Source organism: Anser anser, assembly GCF_964211835.1.
Source record: "Anser anser genome assembly, chromosome: 2".
NCBI lineage: Eukaryota > Metazoa > Chordata > Aves > Anseriformes > Anatidae > Anser > Anser anser.
In genome coordinates this window covers 143,998,300-144,022,491 of record NC_139721.1, presented here as the reverse complement: position 1 = coordinate 144,022,491, position 24,192 = coordinate 143,998,300, and the positions used below count along the sequence as shown (strand labels likewise).

General features: G+C 41.9%; 1 protein-coding gene and 1 long non-coding RNA gene across 2 annotated transcripts; one reads left to right on the top strand and one right to left on the bottom strand.

Moving 5' to 3' along the window:
- The first annotated feature begins 1,718 nt into the window (after positions 1-1,718).
- LOC310893996 lies at positions 1,719-12,055 on the top strand. Its single transcript, XR_014579468.1, has 5 exons — positions 1,719-3,497; positions 3,685-3,783; positions 8,698-8,889; positions 9,744-9,821; positions 11,487-12,055. It is a non-coding gene; the product is annotated as an uncharacterized lncRNA (long non-coding RNA).
- A 3,320-nt stretch (positions 12,056-15,375) lies between these two features.
- On the bottom strand, positions 15,376-17,997 carry OTUD1 (OTU deubiquitinase 1). The gene has a single exon (XM_083823629.1). It carries the CDS (start codon positions 17,852-17,854, stop codon positions 16,565-16,567), a length of 1,290 nt encoding a protein of 429 aa, XP_083679755.1. The 5' UTR covers positions 17,855-17,997; the 3' UTR covers positions 15,376-16,564.
- Positions 17,998-24,192: the final 6,195 nt, after the last annotated feature.

Genomic DNA, 24,192 nt, shown 5'->3' with positions numbered 1-24,192 from the left:
TGCACTCACATGCTCTACAAGACAACGGGGACAGTTACTGAAGTACAACTTTGCATTTTGAGACAGAAGAATTATTAGCCCATGAATGATTTGACTTGCATCTTATTTGGAAGTAGACAGTCTGCTTCACATATGCTGGCCTAGGCCCAAAGTCCTCCAGACTTCCAATACTAAGAGGAGCAAAAATTAAAAGCCTAGGTGCAATGGACATAAACCCTAGTAACCATAGAAGAAAAGAGATTGAAATAAAGCAGAGCTCTACATTTCACGTGGAATTTCACCTCTCTAGTGCTGAACACAGTCTGTGTGCAAAAACTACTCATAGATGCACCAAAATCTTAACCATGTGCCACCCTTTAGTCACATCAGCTGCAGGTCCTGTTTGACTTTGAATGTGTCACTGGTTAAACCTTTCTTATATTTCTATTTGAATTAACTTTTGTTTTGGTCTGAAAGTATTCAGTAAATGAGTAACACTCAGTGTAAAATATTCCACTTTACTAACACCAGTTACATTATCCTTTTCACATCAAACATCACCATTGTTCCTCATTGCTATCATTTAATTTTCACTTCTATGAGTGTAAGAGTGTTTAACAATCTACTGCTGCTTCTGGCAACTAGTTTTAAGAAAATGATCACTGACAAAATGTAGAACAAAGAACTCAAGTAGGATAACTCTAGCCATTTATTGCTGCTACTAATTATTCTAACCTTCTTATCATAATTACTTATTGGCCTACTTACCCAATTATCCTAACCTCGTAGCCTTGACTTCCGCTGCACTTGGGATTCAGTGCTAGTAAAGCTTAAGTCTTTGTTACTGACACTAAATACAATCTAAAAGTGAAACAAGGAAAGCGCAGTCATCTAAATGATGCCGTTCCTTTCAGAGCCGTTTTGGGTTGGTTGGTTGATTGGTTGGTTGTTTTGACAATGGTTTTTACCATCATCGATGTCCAAGGGCATGAGAAAGGAAGGGTTTGAGGGAAGAGAAAGATCTTCTATAGACCAACTGATATAGAAGGGGAAAAGCTTGCAGGCCTTTCTTCAGCTCCCAAACAGAGCAACAACATCCAAAGACAAACACAAGCTGAAGCAATTCCTCTGAGTTTACTTAGGCATGCTGAGTTTGAGCATCTGAGGGTAACGGTTTTAAACTAGAAATGGGTAGGTTTAGATTAGATATTAGGAAGAAATTCTTCACTTGGAGGGTGGTGAGGCACAGGAACAGGTTGCCTGGAGAAGCTGTGGATGCCCCATCCCTGGAACTGTTCAAGGCCAGGTTGGATGGTGCCTTGGGCAACCTGGTCTGGTGGGGTTGAAACTGGGTAATCTTTAAGATCCCTTCCAGTCCAAACCATTCTATGATTCTATGATTCTGTGATCTGAGAGAAAAGACAACTGGAGTCTCTAGGACAGACTAGCAGCAAAACAACATGGTAAGATCTTTATCTCCTGGAGGAAAACAGGGGCGAGACATCATTTATTGCTTGTGGATTTGAAGGTAAGCCTGTTTCTCTATTGACATTGACAGTTTTAGTTCATCTTCAGAAGGTTCAGCTTCATCTTTTTAAGGCATTTTCTTGCCCAGGCCTGAGGCTGCTTTCTGTCACCACCGCCAGGTCTGGGTGCTGGAGCTGTTCAGCTTTACCCTTGCAGTGTTCTAGAGGACATGTGGAGCATGGGTTGAGGTGTAAGGCATTCAAAAGATGCCATGCACGGCCAAAGTTGTAGAAGCAAGGGAGCTCAGGGGAGACTGGGTTTGTCCCCATTACTTGGGGAATGCTTGCAGGAGAAGGAGTAACTAAAGAGACCAACCCCAACAGATAATTCCCTTTGCAAAAGAGTCATGAGTCAGGAAAAATTTAGCAGGGAATATCCCACGTGCTGAGCCTGTTCTGAGTCTTCCCTCCAGGCAACTGCTTGTAGCTACTACAGGAGAGAAAAAATACCAGGCACTCCTGACCCCTCAATGTGAACCAGCACAGTGACTCCTATATTGTTCTGCAAAATGCAGAAGTAGGATCTGGGCTGTTACAGCTGTGGAGATTATCTACTTTTTTTTTTTTTTTTTCCCCAATTGAGGCACAGTCAGACTGGATTCATTCAGTGAAGGTATTTATTTTTTCTAACAGTGAGTTAAGTAATACAGGGTTATTCAAAGATGAAGGGCAGTCCCTGGAAAGACTGGGAAAATATCTGAAAAGGATTTATTTTTGATAGTCTATAACCCTCAAGTTGTTTTCTGAACTGGTTCCACGCTACCAAGAGTGTACAACAGTTAGGGGCATAGTTTTGTAACAAAACCAGAGCTCTGACAAATACAAGCATTTTAGGTGATCATTGTTACTGGGTAAAAACTTTTTTTAGACTGTAGAACTGAGTATTTAAAATGTTGAACTCAGATACCACCCACTTGGGTCCAAGGGCCCAGCTGTATATTGCGAATGTGTTAGATTTGTTCCAAGTGCTTGCTGTTTTAGAGGACTAAAGTAATTATTTTGCATGCAGTGCTACAATGATAGCCATTATCCATCCAGTTATACATCATTAGAGGAATGCAGTTGCTTGGTCATAATTATATATATGAAAAGTTTAAAAACATTACTTTACAAGTAGACGCACACTCTCGTATAGTTTTTAGCAAACTCCTGGCTTTTAAGAATCACTAGATATATATATGGCACTAACAGCACACTGTTAAGTAAAAGTCTATTGAATTATTAAATTAAAATGCAATTGAAATTAACTTCAGAAACATTTTCCATGCATATTCAATTTTTTGTTGAAATAAACATTGTACCTAAGAATAATAGTTCACCACATCAGCTTTTTTTCCCCAATGCGCTATAAAGGTAAGCTTCGATTATCCTCTTCTCTAACAACTAGAGTAGGTGCTCACGGTATGTTTACAATAGGTGTTCTGGGTATGTTTAGGAATTCTGGCACCAGTTCTGGCCTTCCACATCAGCCAAAACCACATCTATTCATAAGGTTAGAAAGCGCACACCCACATGCCTATCTTTGCAAATCGAGCAATGTAACAGCTTAGATTTTCAGTGCTTTTAATCTCAGTCATTAAAAGAGGCTTCTAATCTTCTAGTAATGCTCCCTTCAAACTGTAATGTAATCTGTTGATCTCTTTAAGAAGCTACTGAATTTCCCCATCATAAGCATCTGTTTGTAGTGACATATGTAACAAATTAAGATGGTGTCTCTTTTCAAGATTGATGAACTTTTCTGGCTTGCTAACCAAAAGCAATGAAGAAGGAAGGTAATGCTGAAGGTTAGCCAAAAGCACATTTAGCTCACATTGACTTTTAAACCCGAGCAAGACTTCTGTTCAACTAAAACCGGTGAGAAACTGCAAAGTGTAATGACACAGGAGAAACATCACGAACAGCATAACTGTTATTCTTATTCCCATTATTCAGGTGTCTGATTCACTTATTTACAGGTTCAGCACTGAGAGTATCAGGAGTTCTGAACACTGGGTAAGTAATCACGAATTATTATTGCAGCAATATGTGGCCACATGCGTGATACTTATTTACACGGGACCAATTTTTCTGCAGGGTTGAAATAGTAGGGTATCGCATTATCTCAATATATATCTGTTCTGGTAGAACTGAAACCCAAAGGTATTCGGCAAATCTCACTTCTCCCTTTCTATTTTTAAAGGCATTTCTTTTGAAGATTATTTATGCACATACCGCTTGAGAGAATAACATATGATGATAATGCTATTTTCCTGCAGAATTGTTTATCCACTTATGCAAGGTAAAAAAAGCTTCAATCTCATCTGTCACTGTAATATAACATACTGAGGTTTTTAATCTCCTTATGTTTTCTAAAGGCAGTGAAGAGATACTACAATAAACAACTCATGTTTAGGGACAAAAAGCTTGGGGAACGTTTCTATCCCTGATTTTGTTTGAGATAGAGATGAAATCTTTTATACAGCAAATGAAAACAAATTAGTGATATGAAATAGCCTGAGAGGAGGAAACTTATTTTACAAGTTATTATTAATAAAAGAGCTGGCATGGTGTTCTACCTTGGCCAAAATACATACAAATAAAAGTGTAGCAAGTCTCTGTTTTTTTTTGAACATTGTGAACTTCACTGAAAGAAATGCGGTTTTAATGATAACTATACGAAAGTACTTACTTTTAAAGATGCTAATTGTATCTGAGACATCATTCTGTTCAAATGAGAGACTATCATTGCAACATTATGCTCATTAGGGGTTTTTAATTTTTATATATTTGAACATAAGATACTTCTGTTGCCTTTTATAAAGACTGCTTATAGCAGAACAGTTAATAGCTGGATCTGCTGTGTAAGTTTTCTTTTCAACCTGTGAATACTTACATTTTTACTAGTAAATGCAATTTTTCTCTCTTACTAAAATCTTTAGGGTAAATGCTATATTTTAGTATATAAATGGTCACATGCACAGCTACCTTCTCACAATCAAATGCAAAGCAATTTTGCCAGAAAAGAGTTACAGCCTAAAGAAAAACAGCAAAAGGAGCCTAACAGAATAGAAAACTAGAAATGTCAAATGTTTCAATTGCATCTATCATGAATTAGCAATTTACAAGCACAGAAAAATAGGAAAAATAAAGTGCATGTACCAAACCTGCCATGACTCATAGTAGCTCATTGTACTTTCTTCTGTTTATAAAGCATGTTAGCTGTAGTACATGGCACGTTAATGCTGTGATAAAGTTGTTGCTTGCTCCGCTGATGTGCAGAAGTTAAGTAAGAGCAGGCAAATGGCCTGTCACAGCCACAGGCCAGCTCACTGGTGAAGCTATGGGAAAAGCTGTGCTATTTCAGGCTTTTTAACTTACAGTTCCCAGCCGGGTTGACAGGTTTACAGTGTGCTATGTAGAATACAAGATGTCCCAAAAGCAGAAGAATATGCTAACATGACTTTTAAAAAATGTAAAATAATACAGACATCACAAAACACCATGTTTTCCAAGGGTGAAGAGGTAACAGGTACCACAGCCCGGCAGACTTGTGTGATTATAGGCAAAAATAGCCAACACATTATCAGTCTAATCAACTACTCTGCTTATTTGGTTGCTTTACTCATCTGCTTTCAGGCTGTGGTCCATGGGGATAGCTGGTGACCCCTCTTTGGGCATGAGCATGGCTATAGGTTGGCAGAAGAATAGGCTGAGCGGGTCAGAGCAGGGCTGAAGGTGATGCAGGAGACAGTGATAGGAGTACATGTTGGTGGGACAGAAACAGCCCTGTCTGGGATAACAGAGGGTGAAAGCCATATTTCTCCAGTAGCCAGAGCAAAGAAACTCTTTTTTGCACGTGCATCAGGAGTTGAATTTTGGCCTTTAAAGCTTGAACATGATGTAAGAACAGGCAACTTCCTCCTAAACCTTCAGAAAACAAAATAAAACAAAACAAAACACAAGTTTCAGTGTTTCACAGCATTGTTACTGTAGACCACCTTGTTATTCTGGGTCAACCTTCTGAGCTCTGCAGCTCTAGCATAGCAGTTTGTTAGTGGGGGCAGTTCAGACCGCTGAGTCCCAAGGATTGGCAAAGCAGCTAATTTGTTTTAGCTAGGGGCCTGACTTGAGCTGCTGTCATGTAATTAATTCCCTCTTTTCCCTCCAAAAGAATTGCTGGGAAGTGAGTTATTTATAACCGTTATACAATTTTCCTGTTTACAGTCACCACTGTTTCCTATTAAATAGCAATTTAGTTATATATGGGATTTTTATAGGTCTGTAACATAGCGCCTGCAACACTCTCCTGGGGATACAAACTCCTCATGCAATCATTGCAGCTTGGTATTGTAAGACTGTTGCGTAAGGACGCCTTGAAATCTAGTTCCTGGGGTTAAATGCCTCTCCCAAAAGATGACCTGTGCCCCTGGGTGCTGGCACCAAACACCGCCAGAGTGCCCTGTGCTCAGGGAGAGACCACAAAGCAGCCCTGCGTGTGGCTCAGGATCCCAGCCGCCTCCTTCAGCAAACCCCTGCTTCCTTCCACCCAGCGAGCACCGTGCTGCCCCTGCAGCGCTGCCTTCCTGCTGAGCTGGATGGGTGCCTGCACAGCACTGGGTTTTGCAGACACACAAAACTAAGACTAAGTAATTTTCATCCTTCACCCCACTGGGCAGCACAGAGAGAAGAAAAGACAGGAAATGACACTTCAAATAATGTACAGGTAATGGTGCTGACTTTCCACACAGCCGTGGCCATTACTTTCCACCCTTCAAAGATTTCCTTTAAGAGTCCGTGTCAACAGGCTCTGCACATCTGCACTAAGCAGCCACAAAGACTGCTCCTTCAGGAAGGGAACTGGGTATGGGGCTTTGCTGGGACGAGCCCCCCGCCAGTACGGCAGCAAAGAGCCCAAACAAGCTCCATTCCAAATTCTTTTCTTCCCCTAACAAATCCAAGCTGAAAACTTACAACAAAGTACATAAGAAACATCAGATTGTATAACGTCCTATTCATGTAATATTTCCTGTTGAGAATTCCCTTACTGCTTGTTAACCTTAACACAGCCGTAAACACTTACTTTAAAAGGCTGTAATGGTGGAATTAATACTTCTTTAGAAACTTACTTTTCATAGAGTCCCAGCTGTGTGCTTGTATTACACCATAAATTTTGTGAAATTGAAAACAACACATAAATCAAATCTTATCAGATGTAAAATTTCTAGAATGTATTTTGGACTTTGGACCTGTATTTTGTCAATGAGTGTACTGATAGGACAAGGAACAATGGCATTAAATTGAAAGAGGGTAGGTTTAGATTAGATATAAGGAAGAAATTCTTTACTCAGAGGGTGGTAAGGCACTGGCACAGGCTGCCCAGAGAAGCTGTGGATGTCCCATCCGAGGAAGTGTCCAAGGCCAGGCTGGATGGGGCCTTGGGCAACCTGGTCTGGTGGGAGGTGTCCCAGCCCATGGCAGGGGGTTGGGTCTGGATGGGCTTTAAGGTCCCTTCCAAACCAAACTATGATTCTGGGATTGTATGACTCAACTCCCAAGAACTAAGATTTCTATTCGTATGTAAACTCTGGGTGGAAAAAGGCAATGCTTTGCAAAAAAAGTTAGAAAAACATTTTTATGCCATGTAAATTAAAGTAAAATTATAACTGGCATGTAAAACCCACAGGTCAAGCCATTCAAAAATGAAGGTTTCCTCACTTGTGACACTTGAATCTCAGAGATAGACACCTTGCTTTCATTTTTGTTCACACAGCACTGATTGTCTCTTCATGGCGTTTAGGAATTGTGTAAGCATGCACGGTCAGTATAAGGAACATTTAGAAAGACTAAAGGCTCTCTAGAGAAGGCTTCCAGTCTCAAAAGATTTTTTCCAAGAGCCAGACTTTTCGTAGTGAAAGGACAGAAATCTGTTCCTAATCTTTCTGGTGTGTATATGAAATTTTATGTCCTTTTCTTAAATTGTGTTTTCACACAATTGTTCTTTCTCATCTGCAATCACTACAGCTGTCTGCATGGAAAAGGGACCTATACATAAGATCTGGCCTCATAACACAACTTCACTTTAAAAAAAAAAAAAAGACTGAAAGTTAAAATATCCATGTCAATAACTTGTTGTTTGCTTTTTGTTGTCTTAAAGCATCCATGTATCATTCCATACCATAAGATATTCCTCTCTCCTCCTTCCTTCTAGTTTTTATGGTATTCACTGTCACTGGAAACAGTACCCAACATTTTCTCTCTATACAATGAGAACAAACACATAAAAGTTTACGAGGGAATTAAACACATAATGGTGGGAGTAAATAGACTGAAACGAATATCTGAACAGAATATAAATCTGAATCGAGGGTTGAATTAGGTGTAAAAAAAAAAAAAAAAAAAAAAATTTCATTCCACTGAAGATCTCGAGGTGATCAAACATCTGTGGCATTTTCAGGGTTGTAAAATGCCTCCATGGCTAGCTAGAAAGGACTGCTGATATATTTAGTCTGTAGGGGAAAAAAAGTAAGTATAACTGGCTTGGAGCAGATTTGAAGATTTTTATCTGAGAGATTTTAATGGAATTCTGAGAGAGACTGATTCCACGTTTCTGTGGTATATAAACCCTTTTTCCTCACACATCATCCTAGACAGGGGTGATATAAGACACCAGTGGAAAGATCAATGAGACACACTGGAGCACGAGTTTCTCTGCACGGTAACAGCACCTGCTTCGTGTCTACCTCCTCTATCAACATCGAGTGACTGCAGATTTGATATAGCTGCTGGCTGGCTAGAGCTCAATCCAGGGAGCACTGAGATAAAGCACAAAGGTTTGAGGAAGCACCAAAAGTCTTAGCAGAGATTAACTCAATCCCTCGACTGAAGTAGAGCACCTACTTACGTGGTCTCACAGGTTAAAGGTCTGGTTGGCAGAATGATTGCCACTGCCAAAATTTCTCTTGTATTAGCGGTCCCTGGAAAGACCTGGTTTCTTTCAAATGCAAGCTACCTGGAGCAATTTGTCTTTTGTCACCTGAGGATGAGTCTAGTGCCATAAATCACGTAAGCTTCCAGACAACAAGTAAAAGTCCAACGTTCTCTGTTACAAGCACCTATTCACCCACCAAATAATGTCACGGACGTTAGAGTTTCAAAGGGGAATGCGAGGAGTGGGTTTGACACGCTGATCTCACTGACCCCACTTGTTCCCCAGGAAGCCAAATTGCAGCTGCTGAGCCAGGAGATGCTGAGATGCCTGACAGGACCAGGGACTGAAGCTCAGCCTGAGAGAACCTGGGTCGAGTCAGCCCCAAGGAATGGGAGGCCATCCAGGATTCACAGCTGCCCGGCTGCATGCTGTAGTTGGCTGGTGGTGGACCTCACATGCAACCAAAGCGTATTTCAGGTGCATATTGTAACTTCAGGCTTGAGCATATAAATAACATTCAACGCAGTGTACAATCTGCATCAGTTAGGTGTTGCTATGGTCTGGTCATGCATCTCTGCCGAGCTTCTTAATTGAAATTACAGGGACTTTTGTGACCCATACATAAAACTACATATCAATGAACTTTTGGGCACTGGTTAATGCAGAATGAGTGGTTACTGTTAGACAGAGAAAGCTGATATATGGACAAACTAGTGCTACTCACTTCAGGAATCATATTGCCCCCTCACTTCCCACCCTAACTAACCACACAACAGGCCTGCCGAAGATGTTAAAACTGCTATGTGCTATTTACCATTTTAACACTAAAAGGTGTTAATAACTGCTATGTGTTATTTGTCATTTAACTTATAATTGTAAGGACTCTTGGAAGAAAACACAACAGGAAAATACCTAGGACATTGTCACATAGAATAAGGCTGTTAGAGAATTATTGCAATTCTGTCCAGTCATTTTATGCATAGTTTTGTTGTAAAATATGACATTCTTTTGTTTTTTGTTGAAAAAAACTGTGGAAATAAAGTGGTTGGAAGAACCACTTAGAATCTTAGGCTATCCCAACAGTGATAATTTTAATATCTCTGTGATAATGTGAAGCTTTCCAGAATGACTATTTCCCTTTAAGATATTAATTCATTTAGCTAACAGTGCCCAGATTTGCCTATATCCCCATTCTGAAACATGTCTGTTTCTCTGGACAGAACTATATCAAGCTCCTCTACAAGGAGAGAAAACAACTACACAAATCCTGTCAACACACAATCAAATACCTGTGGTTTCCTCCCATTTACTGGCAATTTCATATGTTACAGGGTCTCTTTGGTGCAGCTGCTGTGAACCACTAGCTGAAAATTGGAAATCTACTATGAATCATATTCACATGAGTTGTTGTAAGTTTATACAAAAGGACAGCTACCTAATTGAGAAAGCATCCATAAATATTTACTTCCTGATAGGCAAGATAAGCTGCATACCAAAAAGAAAAAAAAAAAAAAAAAAGAGATGAAGTTTCCAGTTCTCTGCAGAGCGTATGCTCTCAGCAGCTGTCAGTAGCACTGCTTCTCGTGTAAGTCCCAGATGAAGTTGCAGCTTTGTTGGTCTATATGGTCTACAGCACAAAAGATAGTCAATTAGCCAAGGAAAGTTCCCTTCTGTGGGTATAAATCTGAAGTCAAAGGTCTTATTCTAAACGTATTCAACCTATCAGTTTGGGAAGAATGCTAGCCATATGCACAAATATTTACTACCTAAAGCTGAAGATTTTTTTCCCTGGATACTAGACATGATGGGAAATGAAAAACAATAACAACAACAACAGCATTTCTTCCTGGCTCCTAACAGCAGAACATTATTTTCATTTTTAATCTACCAATATTAGTCTCTTGTGTTTCCATTCTCAGTTTAGTAAAAACATAACTTGTGAGCTAACATTGATTATTTCTAAATAATAAACACAAGTGCATTGAAGTTTTTAGATCAGCCGTCACAATGCTGCACAAGCTGACATAACCACCTTTCAGAGCAAAACAAGCCCTTTCACAATTGCTTCATTTCAGGAACCACCTTTCCCTCCAATTATACGCAAGCAGCAAAACAGCTGTCAACTCCTAAACTCACTCAAATATCTAATTAGGCTTTATTGTACAGCATAACTAGTTTCTGGGATCAAATTTAAAAGGGTAAAAAATCATCAATCAATAGAAAATGAAATTAAAAGGAATGAAAAGACTGCAGGTTGGGTTTGCAGGAGCAATATTGTGTGTAATCGGGACAATCAATTTTGTCATCACTCCTACCTTAAGCTACGAAAGGCAAGGTCAGCCTCTGAGAGCAACCTAATCCGGTGGAGCTGAAGTTTGGCAGGAAGGCAAACAAATCATATAAACAAGTTAGTCAATTGCTTAGTCAAAGCTCAACCTCTAAGTCGAACGGAAAACAGAGAAATAGAAAATGTATTGTATTATTTATTTACAAAAGGAGTACATTTTAATCACTGGCTCTCTCTGAAAAAAATATCAAAAGAAGCTCTGTTGGAGTTCCAAAGATCATGTTATTTCTAAACTTGAGCAGAGCATCCAAAGTATTGCTCTTAGCCATATTAGGTTAAAGTAACAGAGCTCTCTAAGTTCCAAACTTTAGCCAGAGATACGAAAACATGTGCTTTCTTGCTCAGTGATGTCAGTTAGTCGAATAGCTGAAAAAATTAAGTTTTATGTTCAGCAAAAACCAGAAGTTATGTGCATGAATAATGCTGGACCCCGCACATGTGAAAAGAATATAGCCTAAATAATGACATTTTGGATATTTTTTTTTAAAAAAAAAAGGTATTTCAAATGTTTTTGCTGTCTCAAAAAGCTGCTAACTTGTGCCTTATTTGATTTTTTAAATTATATTGGCTCTTGCAATCCATTTTGATAGTGACCCATGCTTTAACTCACTGGTATGCAGCAATTCAAAGTTCACAGGCAACAAAAATGCTGTGGCTTTGTCTGTGAAATTCTGATTTATTTAATTTTTTTTGAGATACAATGTTGCGTCCCTTCTTTCATCCACAGCCCCAAAAAGCTTGGCAGGAGAAGAAATTAGTAGCTAAGCACCAAGGAGCAGCGGCAACGAGGCAGATGCGTGCTGCCACCAGAAGACAGCCCAGACCCACCCCACATCACAGCGAGCCGGGATCTCCCAGCGCTTGGGACAGGGGTGAACACAGAAGGTGAAGGACAGGAGACAACCTGTGCTCCTTCACAACCAGCTCCCAGCTCCAACTTTCACCCTCAGCTACCCTCCCTTCCTAATTCATCATTCCGTACTGCAAATGCCACTCTTTACATAGCTAAACTGTGCTGCAGTGCTGAAGGTTCAAACGCTACCACCCATGCCTTGTAAGAAGGCCACAACTGTCTATTTTCTACAACTCCCGTTATAACCTCTAGGAAATGAAATCCTCATTGAAAGCATAGTGGTTTAAAAATAGGCACTAAAAATGGAGGAAATGCCAAATTTTAAATGAGCCCTATTTGTGTACACACATCGTGCTACTACGATTGCACACAAACGTTTTCTCCAGAGAAGCCTCATCTTGTTCAGCAATGAGGATAAATACATGAGGAGGCAGGATAATAACCACTCGTGCAGCCTGAAACCTGGAACTTGTCAGTGTTTTAATTCTGTGAATTTATAGTCTGAACATCATGAATGGGTTTCCTTGTATAAAAAAAAAAAAAAAAAAGAATTTAAATCCTAAATCTGGAAAAGGTATATAAGTATATATTAAGTATATTATTATTAATATACATCAAGGAAAATATCTTACTGCTTTTTTATGGCATTAATACTATAAACTTCTTTCAAAAAAGAGAATATAAAATAAAACTGAATATGAAATACAAAAGCCACTTCTTTAAACTAAAATGCGTACCTACATGTTATAAATCACCCTGTATATTACTAAAAAGGTCAAAGTTAAAACTTTTCTGCTTCTTTAAAGAAGTCATCATGACTACAGAATTGCATCTGACAGAGCTCATGTCCTTTCAAACTATTACTCAAAGCCTTTCTGCATGCTGCATACTTTCATATAACCATATAACCAAAAAATGGGAGAATCTTTTAACATCAAAGCTGAGGTTGTTTTGTTTTGCATTATAATTACCTATAAATACTTATTAATCATGTCAATAAATTGTTAACTATGCATGAAAATACAAGCAAAATTAATATATTGATCTTAAGCAAAATTAATGCCAGGTACTTGTCCCTATTACAAGATACCTATGGTAATTTTCTGGTCAGATTCAGATGTGCACTCTTGCACACCACAAAACAAAAATAAAATTTTTATCCTCAAGAATCCTATCAACCAATTCCAGCACAGTAAGAGCAAAAGTAGACAGAAGAAACATTTGGATGCAGATGGTACGTATACAAGGAGTACTGAAATACACCTTTATTTACAAGTGACATGAATGTAACAGATTTATCTTTCACACATGTAGTGTCCTAGCAAAGTCCAACAGAAGAGCTAAGCCCAGTAGCTGGCTTTAGGCAACTTTTATACATCCTACTGAGTTACTAAGCACGAACAATCGTCCGCTGAACGTTCCAAGAAGAAAAGCATTGACTGAGATGGAGAACAATGAACAAATTTTTCCTTTTCCACTCGCACTTCTCCGCTTCCATTTTGGAATGTGCTCATTTTGCATACAAACCGATCCCATTCTTACAAACCCTGTTTTGTGTACCAGCCCCTGATCAAGACACACAAGGATTACAGTATACCCATTGCACATTAATAGACAAAATGACATGGCCTTGCAACCTAAGAAACACCTGACATGAAGTATTCGACGTGTCATCTAGCTCCCAATTCTTTTTAGGAATATAGGAGAAGGTAGCATCACAAAGTTTTAAGTTGATGTGGAGCCTATGGGAGCAGACTCCGCATTCGCTCAGTTGAGAATTAGACCATTTTCTACCTCCCTTAAACAACCACAGAACTAAACACTCAAAGCTCTCCTTCTCACTTATTGCCCATAACGAGCCTGTTGACCAAAGTCCCCAGACAGGTCTAAGGATTAACTGGGCTATACAAGTGATTACCCAAGGTTAAAATAATCGGGTACTGAAATTATAAGCAAGGGCAACATTTGTTCTTCCTTAGTTACTGGAATCAGTAACAGGCATCAGTAAGGGATCTACTTGTGCTTTTGCTGGTAAAGTTTATTTCAAATAGGTTCAAATACATGTTTGTCCAAGCTAGGATCCCTGCCACTGTGAAATGCTGCTGCTCAGGCAAGATGCCACTAGCTTGCAGCTGAACTCAGTGTCTCAGCTGAAATTTAAACACCGGTGTTATAAAGAAAATTTCACTTTCCACATGCCTTAAGTACCTAACATGCCATGTTTCCATTTCCTTTTAAAGTTGACACAGTATGTAATGCGAGCCACAAAACAAAGTACCTTGTTATATGCTTCAGCAGAACATCCCTAACAGCTTTGCAAATTAGTTCAGCAAGTAATATTTATTTATTTTTTAATTCCTTAAAGTTATACGTACGCCATTCAATCGTGCAATGGCATCAGAATTACTAAGGAAGCCTCTGGGGACTCATCCCAGCGTTCTGTGATGTTCATTTTACTGCTACTTTATTGTTGCTTGTTTAAGAGAATTTTTTTCTCATAGAGTGAACACCAGGCAATACCGATCCTTCTTTGCTTAGCTTACTCCATGAGTGTTTCTAAGGTTTGTTCGATTTATGATATAGCTGAAACTGGTAATTTTAAAAGACCTAAAAGAAAATGAGTTTCTTTAAATAAGTTTGGGATGTTGACAACTTTGGCCAACCAACCCAAAACCTAAACAGTCTGGATGCAATGTTTTTAACATCTAACACACCACTGATACACAGTGATGCTTGCATTTTTGTGTTTCATCAGCTGAGTAGCTGTTTTCCTCATCAGCTATCTCTGCTTCTCATTAAGACACCCATGTCCCCATCTTTGCCTTGTTCTCACCCCAGAACCCAGTTTTCCAGAGATTCAGTCAAGCTAGGCAATAACAGACTAGCAAGACTGCTTTTTCCACCATCATTAGGCCTTTAAAGTGCATGATTGCATGTATTAAAAAAAAGGGGGGGGGGGGGGGAGGGAAATATACTCTGCGTGTAACACTTCAATGCTTTGAAAATTATAGAAATGTATTACATTTCCTCTTTGCAACATATAAAACAGTTCCAAATATACACACGATCAGCCCTGCAGCTCATTATCAGAACACGTGTGCTCAAATAAGACTGCAGCATTTCAGCTGCTTAGTTCATCTTTAATCCTAATTTTAAGCCCGTACTCTCCTGTTGTTTAAGGATGACCTAGTATTTTTAGAAATGAGGAAAGATAGCTGTAAATACACACTGTCCTGTTTAACAACTTGCAAGGCATTTCACTCTTGTAAGGGAAGGAAAAGCTGTATTTCCTTGTATTACTTCCATCCTAGTAACAAGAAAAGCGTTACAGAGGTATCTATAGTGACAGGGCTAATCTAAAACGTCTGGGAATGGCTGCAGAACAGAGGTTCCTCAACCACAGAGGTCCCAGTGCAAGTCTGCACGGGCCCAGCAGGGAGCTGGCTCATCACAACCCATGTTATCACCACTGCAGGTACCACATTTGGGAACCCCTCTTCTAAGGCATAACATACAAAAATGTTTCTCGTTGGCAAAGATAAATGCTATGATCTCTTACAGTCACAAAATAATTCATTCATCACTGATTGTTTGCATTTCTTTCACACATTCACAGACACCAGAATTATCAGTTGTTCACATTTGTCAAGCATCACATCCCTGCCTCCTGCCTATTAAGTGGGGAAACTAGGACAGAGAAACTACATAAAAGTTACTGGGAGTCAACTTGCAGATTTTCACCACACAAGGAATGCAAAGGGTGCACAAGTAAAATTATATTCTTTATTCATTCCATTTTAGCTGAGAATACTCCTATTATACAAATACGGTATAAATTCCAAAATCACAATATATTACAAAATAAAAAAGTACAAACTGCATTACTTAATAAATATATCTAACAAGTTAATCAGAAAGTAGAAGAAACAGAATTCAGATTGGAAACATTTAAATGTTTGACCCAGCAAACCATACAAATCTCAATTTAAATACTTTTTAATGCAGAACACCGCTCCTGATTTCTTGATTAGAAAATAAAGTTAAATGAATAAAATGTTGTGATCAGATAATGATTTGTTGGTGCAATACAAGTGCCAAAAAAGAAGCAGGGCCTGTACAAAAGACACCATAACCCCAGAAACCAGACACAAACACTGAGGTGCAGCCAAGGCAATTATTGCCGAAGCGGGAGGCTATTATCTAGTCACAACATTCTATTGCAAGTTAATGTTCTGTTATTACAGATAAATAACATAAATGGAGCAGAGGGTAAGCCAACCAGGCAACAAGAGGCCAGTTTACTCAAAACAGTAATTAAATACAGAAGAGTCAATTGCTCCCTGTACTGTTCATGTCAGCTGCATTCCAACCGGCTCAAAGGACCTGTTCTGTGCTGGAGGCAGAGAAAGCAACTGTTTTAAGAAGTAATCTTTTCAGACTTTGCTGCACTTCTAGAGAAACTATTGTTTTGCAAGAAACACCCACAATGCTTTCATCAGCTAGGGAGGGTCATTTGACACCAACTTCATTTGGTAGAAATATAAGGTTTATGGGTAAAAAAACACAGCAAAAAATAGCTGTTACATCATAAGCCTTATCTACAAAAACCGTTTACAAACGTTTTTGGCTGTACAGCTCAGAGCCAGATACTAACACGAGATGTAGAAGATGGAGGTAACAGTTTATAAATATTGTGCAAAAAATACATTCTTATAGAAAATAGAGAAACAGTGGGGAGGGGAGACACAAACATACACGGAGAACCCGCTGGCAAATAATCCGAGGCTAAGGTGGTTTTTTTACAACAGAATATTACAAATACGCTTGGATTTATCCCCCACAATCTGCGGCTCTTCTCAGTCTGGGGTGCTGCTGCTTCGTTAAGGATTAAGGCATCACCATCACAGCCAGCGCACCTTTTGTCAGTCTGTCAGCCCACGGGCCTGGTGGTCTCATGAGCAGGCATTCTGCTCGATGTACATCTTGGACAGGGACACTGCCATGGACTTGGCCAGCTCCTCGTCCCGCCTGCGCTGCACCTGAGTCTGTCTGCACCACGCCTCGTACTCCGGGTTGGGGCACAGGCGGTCCAGCACGGCATCGTAGTGCCCGTTGCTGAGCCAGCTCAGCCAGATGCTGGGCCGCGTCGGGTCCTCGGGCCCCAGGTAGTGGACCATGGTGGACACGGTGGGGCTCTCGGGCCGGCCGCCCGTCGTCAGGTGGATGTTCACGTTGAGCATCTGCCCCATGGCCAGCAGCTCCGGGTAGCCGGCCCAGGCGCCGTCCTGCGCGGCGGCGATGAGGAACTCTCCCACGTCGCCCTCGATGATGGGGCTGAAGTGGTCCAGGTGGTCGGCGATGTAGTGCACCGTCTGCTCGCGGAGCTCGCCGTGCAGCCGCTGGTCGCCGTACAGCGCCTTGCAGACGGCTCGGTACAGGCAGTTCCCGTCGGGGATGATGTGGAAGCGGAACCGGCCCTTCTGCCGCAGGTACCCGTCCTGCTTCTCCACCTCGGCCAGGTACAGCGCCAGCTTCTCGCTGCGCTCCGCACGCCCGCACAACCCCCGGAGGGGCACACCGCCACTACGGCCGCCTTCCTCCTCCTCCTCCTCCTCCTCCACCTCCTCTCCCTCAGGGCCAGCAGGCCGCCCCTCACCGCGGGGCCCGCCGGCGGCGGCCTGCAGCGCCTGGCGGTGCTCGCTGAGGCGCAGGCTGCGGTTGCTGGGCTCCTCGGCGGGCCGCGGGATGGCGGCGGCGGGGGCCGGGGGCTCGGCGTCGCCCCCGACTTGCCGCACGCCCTCCAGGACGCCCTCCAGCCAGGCTCGGCCGTGAGGCGGCGGCGGGGCCGGCAGCGTCTCCCCGCGGGCCTCGTCTCGCTGCACGACGCGCACCGGCACGATCCGCTCCAGCGGGCGGCGGCGGCGGGCGGCCACGGCGATGTGGGCGCAGGAGCTGTAGTGCGGGCCGGCGGGGCTGGCCGCCGGCATCACCTGCAGGCAGGAGGAGAAGGCGGGCATGGCGCTGCTGCTCGTGGTGGCGCTGGTGGCGGTGGTGCCCCCGCCGGGCACGGAGCCGTCCTTAGCGGGGCTCCCCGCGGCCGGGCCGGGCCCCGCGGCGCCGCTCTTGGCCGCCTCAGCGGAGGGAGGTCCCGGCGGCAGCGAGACCTTGAAGACGGCCGCGGCGGTGGCCGGGGGAGCGGCGCCCGGCGGGTAGTGGGTGATGACCGAGCTGTACAGCTGCATCCTCGCCGCCCCGCCGCTTTATAGGCGGCGCCGCCGGAGCCGGGGCGGGGAGCGGGGAGCGGCGGGGGTAAAAATAAACGCGGGCATCACCCCCCGTCCTCCCGCCCGGCCCCTCCCCGCCCCGCCGCCCCCAATTCCGCCTGCGCCACAAGCGCCGCGCGCTCCCGCCGCACGGCACCGCCCCCCCCCCTCCCTCCGCGGGCACGCGCGCGTCGGGCCCGGGCCCTTCTGGAAGCTGCTGGAGGCCGGGCGCGGGGGGGCGGGGCCGCGGCTGTGTTTACCTCAGGGCCCGGGCACGTTGGAATGCGGGGGGCGGGGCTTCGTGTGGCCACGCCCCCGCCAGATGGCCCCGCCCCCGGGCCGCCTTAAGGCGTCCATAACAAACTTGGTGGCGGTGGGCGAATACCACGGGAGGGGCGGGGTTGAAAGCGCAGCGCTCGGAAAGATCACGGGGAGTTTTCTTCGTTCCTGTTTTACATTAAATGAAAAAGTCTTAACTAAGAGAATCACTCGTGACAGACCACAGTGTCAAAAATAACTGCTTCTTTGGGGCCTTAGTTGTCTTTTGAACGCGTGCCCAGTGATACCAGCAATACCACACAGCATTTAATCATTTATGCAGAAAACATTTATTGATCTCCTCGCCTAATTTGCACGTAGAATGAAAAACTCTGAAATCCTCGACGCTAAAAACTGGGGGTGCTTAAGGGCACAGTTTTCACATCTGCTTTCCCTTTTTGTTTCGACTATAACACAGCATCCACTCCCATGCACTACTGGGAGCCTTTTCATAAAAATTTAGAGTCAACACGTATCCAAAAGCATTGCCTCTGAAGTATAAGAGGTGCATCAGATCTGAATCAAATCCCTGATTTCCCTGCCCCAGTCAGCAAGCTGACACCTCTGGACAAATGGCGATGGGCATTAGCCAGGAGCCCTTCTGGCAGCCTCTTACAGGGTGATCAGGTATTACAGCTGCTCTGAAATTACAGAATGACTCCTGTATTTCTGAATGTTCAGCACTCTGCCTTAAATATAGCATGTGAGATCAGTCAGTGAATCTGTATTTCTGGATGACAAATTGCTCAGAGAGGAAACAAACTAGCCAAGTGGTAGTAAGTCAAAGTGCTTTCCTCCTTAAAATGAAGGCCTGGAGCAAAAGAAAGATTCCTGTTTAGTTTTGCTTCTTAATCAAAATTTTACAAGGTATATTCCCAAGCTAAAATGATTTCTAATATATTCATAGGTGATCTAATGTAAAATCACTGGAAGTTGTCCCTTCCCAGAGGGTTTAAAACGTGCCAATAGCTGTTCACTGTGGGGTTTTTGCGTTGTTGCTGTAATAAAGATGCACATTACTCAATGCTCACCAGCTCTTCTGCCTACCTTTCTTAGTTTTAAAATGGTATGTCTACATTTTTGCTTAGTGAATCGTTCTGCCTGCAAGTGAATGCCAGAGCTGACTTCAGGGTGGTGGGTTTAAGGTCTTAAATAGTCTGGTAACTGGGGAGGGGGGGGAGGCAGCTCTTTCTGTTAGAGAGCACTAAACTGATGCAGTAGAATAACACCACTTCTGTTAAAAATGAGTGCTGCAGTTTGAATACTCAGTACCACAGTTTTCTTTCTGCTAGGATGTTACAGAAACTCCCAATTCTGTTCTGCCTCTCCAAAACCGTAAGTTATTTGGAACAGTGGTACAGTAACCGATGGGCAGCTGTTTTATTTTGATTGTTAGTTATGATGAGGTAAAACATTTGTGGTGCTTCCTTTGAGGAAAGAACCATATTCATTATGTATGCCCAAATTTCCATCGTGTTAGTATTCTGATCACAGAATCACAGAATTGTAGGGGTTGGAAGGGACCTCCAGAGATCATCGGGTCCAACCCCCCTGCCAAAGCAGGTTCCCTAGAGCAGGTTGCCCAGGTAAGCATCCAGATGGGCCTTGAATATTTTCAGAGGAGACTCTACAACCTCCCTGGGCAGCCTGTTCCAGTGCTCCGTCACCCTCACCGTGAAGTTCTTTTGCATATTGGTGCGGAACTTCCTTGCCTCCATTTTTTTGACCATTGCCCCTTGTCTCGTCCCCACAAACCACTGAAAAGAGGTTGGCCAAATTGCTCTGTCTCCCACACCTCAGGTATTTGTAAACATTGTTAAGATCCCTTCTCAGTCTTCTCAAGGCTGAACAGACCCGGGTCTCTCAGCCTTTCCTCACAGGGAAGATGCTCCAGGCCCCGTATCATCTTTGTTGCCCTCTGCTGGACTCTTTCCAGGAGATCCCCGTCTTTTTTGTACCGGGGAGCCCAGATCTGGACACAGTACTCCAGGTGAGGCCTGACCAGGGCAGAGTAGAGGCAGAGGATCACCTCCCTTGACCTGCTGGCCACGCTCCTTTTTATGCACGCCAGGATCCCACTGGCCTTCTTGGCCACCAGGGCACACTGCTGACTCATGGTCAACCTGTTGTCCACCAGGACCCCCAGGTCCTTCTCCTCAGAGCTCCTCTCCAGCAGGTCGTCCCCCAGCCTGTACTGATACATGCAGTTGTTCCTTCCCAGGTGCAGGACTCTGCACTTGCTCTTGTTAAACCTCATTTGGTTACTTCCCACCAAAAATTCTGATGCTCTGCTACAGCGTATTCTGGACAAAAAGGTTATTTATAGCTGAACAAAAATCCAAGGAGCACTCTGAAATAGATGCTAAATATGCCAGCAGTTTTTGGTGATGTTATCAGATGGATCATTCTTTTATTCTCTTTTCACCTATAAACAAGTGTAAATAATGCCATTCCTGTTTTCAGTTAAAATGCATGTAGTCAGCTTCCTAATGTTAAAATACAAACAAAATCTGTTACTAGGTAACTAGTGACAAAACAAACATTTATACCACTCTATTAGCGTTAATAGTATATTGCTTTCAACATATTAATTACCTCCCATGTGAAGTAAATAGAAAGAGAAGTTCACCTTGATGTTTTTTACCTGTTATTAAACACTGACAGTGCAATGTGGCCAACATTTTCCGTGACTGAGCACCTAGAGTTAGTCATACGCATTTGGCTTGGGTGGAATCCAGTCTCTCATGAAATCAATGACAAAAATCCCATTGAGCCTTGGCAGCACAAGCCTTTCATGGCTAGTTCTCAGCTTTCATAGAAGGAGTTACCAAGAAGTCAGTACAGATCTGAAAGGTCATTTTCTAAATATCTGCCTTCTGTTTTTAACAATTACCTCTTAATCCATGGTTTGCTTAAGGGTTGCAGGCTGAAGAAGAGGGTGGCAACAGAGAGGAATGATCAGGTGCTATGAATACAATCCCTGTGAGAATTAAATTTCAAGGAAGAATTTGAACTTCTTCAATGCAAGGGTATCTATAAAAGGATGGGGCACATGGTTATGCCTTTTGTACCTTCTACTACCAGAAGATGCGTTTTTGCTGTTTCTCTGAGCTAGGTATACAGCAGCTGTTGGGGAAAAATTAAACTCTGCTTTTCAGAGTGGCCTGGATAAAACATGATGCGCAGATTGACTGCTTCCAGAATATTTTGACATTTTCAGCTTCTGTCAGTTTTGCCTGCATACTATGGCCACACAGGCACTAGAAGGCTTTGTAAAGCATGCAGAACACAACATGGAGATGCCTTTGACTGTCTTCCATAAATTACTGTTCCCAGGTTTCTGGTTCATTCAGTATAGGCAAATGTACAGTCCTTTGCTAATACAGAATAGATCTTAAAAGCGATCTCTGTAGTAATAAAGCATAAATATCTCTTGAGGTTAAAGTTTCTCCTGACATAATCATTATCCCTGGTTATGCTGTACATTCCAGGAATTGTTCAGATTGTTTAGAAGGCAGACCACAATATAAAAACAGCTGTGGAAAAATGGTGGCATTCAGTGACGTAAAACTGAAGTTCCTGAGAGTGGAACTACTTTAATGATTGACACAGAAGAGACAAATTAATTACATCAGCAGGATCATTTATTAGTGAAGAAGGGGAGAGAAGTTAGCTTAAATGATGTATTGAATGACACTGAATAAGCGTTTCCATAGCCTTTTTTTTTTCCTTGCAAACGTAACTGTCCTTAAGCCAAAGATATTTCTGGCTGAAGTATTTCATGAACTGATAGCTCTTTGTACATAATTGGACAATGAGATGTTTATTTTTTATTAGTAATTTAAAGTAGTATATCAAGGACAAAGTTAAAAAATAATAGAAAAAAGAAAAATAATAGAAAAATATATACATACTATGGATACCGAGGATCATCCAAGACAGGGAAGAAATACGTATGAGCTGGAACTAGAAAGAACATCCCGAATCATTAGTTTTATCCTTTGTTGCTGCAGGTGATCATATCATTCCTTTCATAAAGTTACCGACTCACAGGTAAGTTATTCAGCATTAAATGAACTTGTGAAGACGTCATGAACTAACAGCACTGCCACAAGAACGAACTGTGCTCTTTCCATTCCCAGTCTCTTTTTTCTTCTCTTGATGCCAGCTTCTTTGTGATGGCCTTGCGATGACTCTGTACTAGCTAGAGTATCTACCTCCTTCAACCCTTAACACACCACTAACATAAAATGAAGAGTAAGCGTATCAACACTTACTTTTGAAGTATAAATATGCTGCATAAAACAAGGGATGTATCTTAGAGAGTTTCCTCACAATTTGTTGTTTAGCTTCTGTTATACTGTCATGTTAAAATCATACTCATTGTATGGGTGCACTAGTCATTAGAGATGTAACCGACAGTGTGAAGTGTGACATCATGTGGCAAGACTGTGGAAAAAGGACTGTTGGTGATAAATATAGACATTCACTCATATCTCAGGGTCCCACAGTCATATCCCACTTGATAAGCGAGCCTCTAAATGTGAGCTATGACGCAGGTCAAGTCTCTCATTTCTACTCAGAAGTGTAGATGGCATTTGTGGTGGTCATTGTGAATACAGCCTTAAGATGCTATCAGAAAAATAAAGAGATCAACAATGCTATTTTCTCTGAGGAAAAAAATAGTAATAATGTGATGTAAACAAGCTTCAAAATGTGTATGAACTTTAGAAAGGGTTATATTTTAATAAACCTCAAATGATATAGAAGTGTTTGCTATGTCTATATTTTGTTATCTGATATAGGAAATCAAATAGTTAACTTTTTTCCTTTCATGTTGGTCAATGGCAAATTCAGAGTTGAGGCAAGTGGATATTCTGGCTCATACCAAGAGCAGAACAGAGTTCTGACAAGAACAGATTGTGAAGGTAGTTGAGGAAGTTTGCAATACAGAAATAACAGAAGCAGGAAATCACCACGTACAATTACAGGAAATATCATTAATAGATTAATCTTGATTAAAAAAAACAAACTGTAAATGTAAAAAAAAAAAACTGTGGTAGAAAAGAAGCTGCCGTACTGCCTACTCCTGAAGTTAAGACATGCTTCAGTGAGGCAGCAAGTAGCCAACATTTCCATGGGTGGCCTTGCAACAGAAAGGCTTTGGAAACTGAGGCTGATTCAAACAGCAGTCTCATCTGCTCTATCCTCCAAAACCTTGCAATGCAGAGCTTTCCTTACCTTTTTTTTCCACCAGGAAGCTGCCAAAGGAGGTATCATCATTTTACACAGCCAAGGATTGTAGAAGAAAGCCACACTGCATAGTTCATGTTTTCAGAGTCATGGAATAGCATATAATTACATAAAATACCTTTGTTATTCCACTGCTTGGTCCATCCTGTGGGAAAGGACTGTGGTTACGCATGGTATAACCAGCTCAACAAGTAATGTTCTAGCCCTGATGAAATTTAGGGAAAGAACGTACCTCATCGCAATTACAAACCTGCTTTGTTTCCACCTACGTTGCGTAGAGCTAACTGTTACGGCAAGGTCAAATCACAGCTATTTAACTCCACTGTCTAATGAGAAAAAATAAGGCAGGTAGAGCCATTAGAGAGGAGGGATGACATCAATTAATCCTTATTAACATCCTACCCTGTAAACAGGCAAACCTTTCTTAACCTAGTTTTTCATGCCTAAATGTAGAATACACCATTATTTTTCTGATTCAACATTTTCAAAGTTCCAATATAGTGAGAGGTAATTGAAAAGACTGTAACAGTGAGCCCAACTCCAATGTCTTTTTCACTGGAAGAAGCTGGGAACAACTACACTCCAATTAGTCAATTTATACCAGTAACTACCAACAAGATAGAATCTTAACTCAGTTTGGTCATCCTGAAACACAAAGTAGTGTTTCTACAGTTATGAGTGATAACTTACAGAAATTTTAAAATTAAATTTCAGCAATGTCAGTTTCTGTACTTATTCAAGTACAT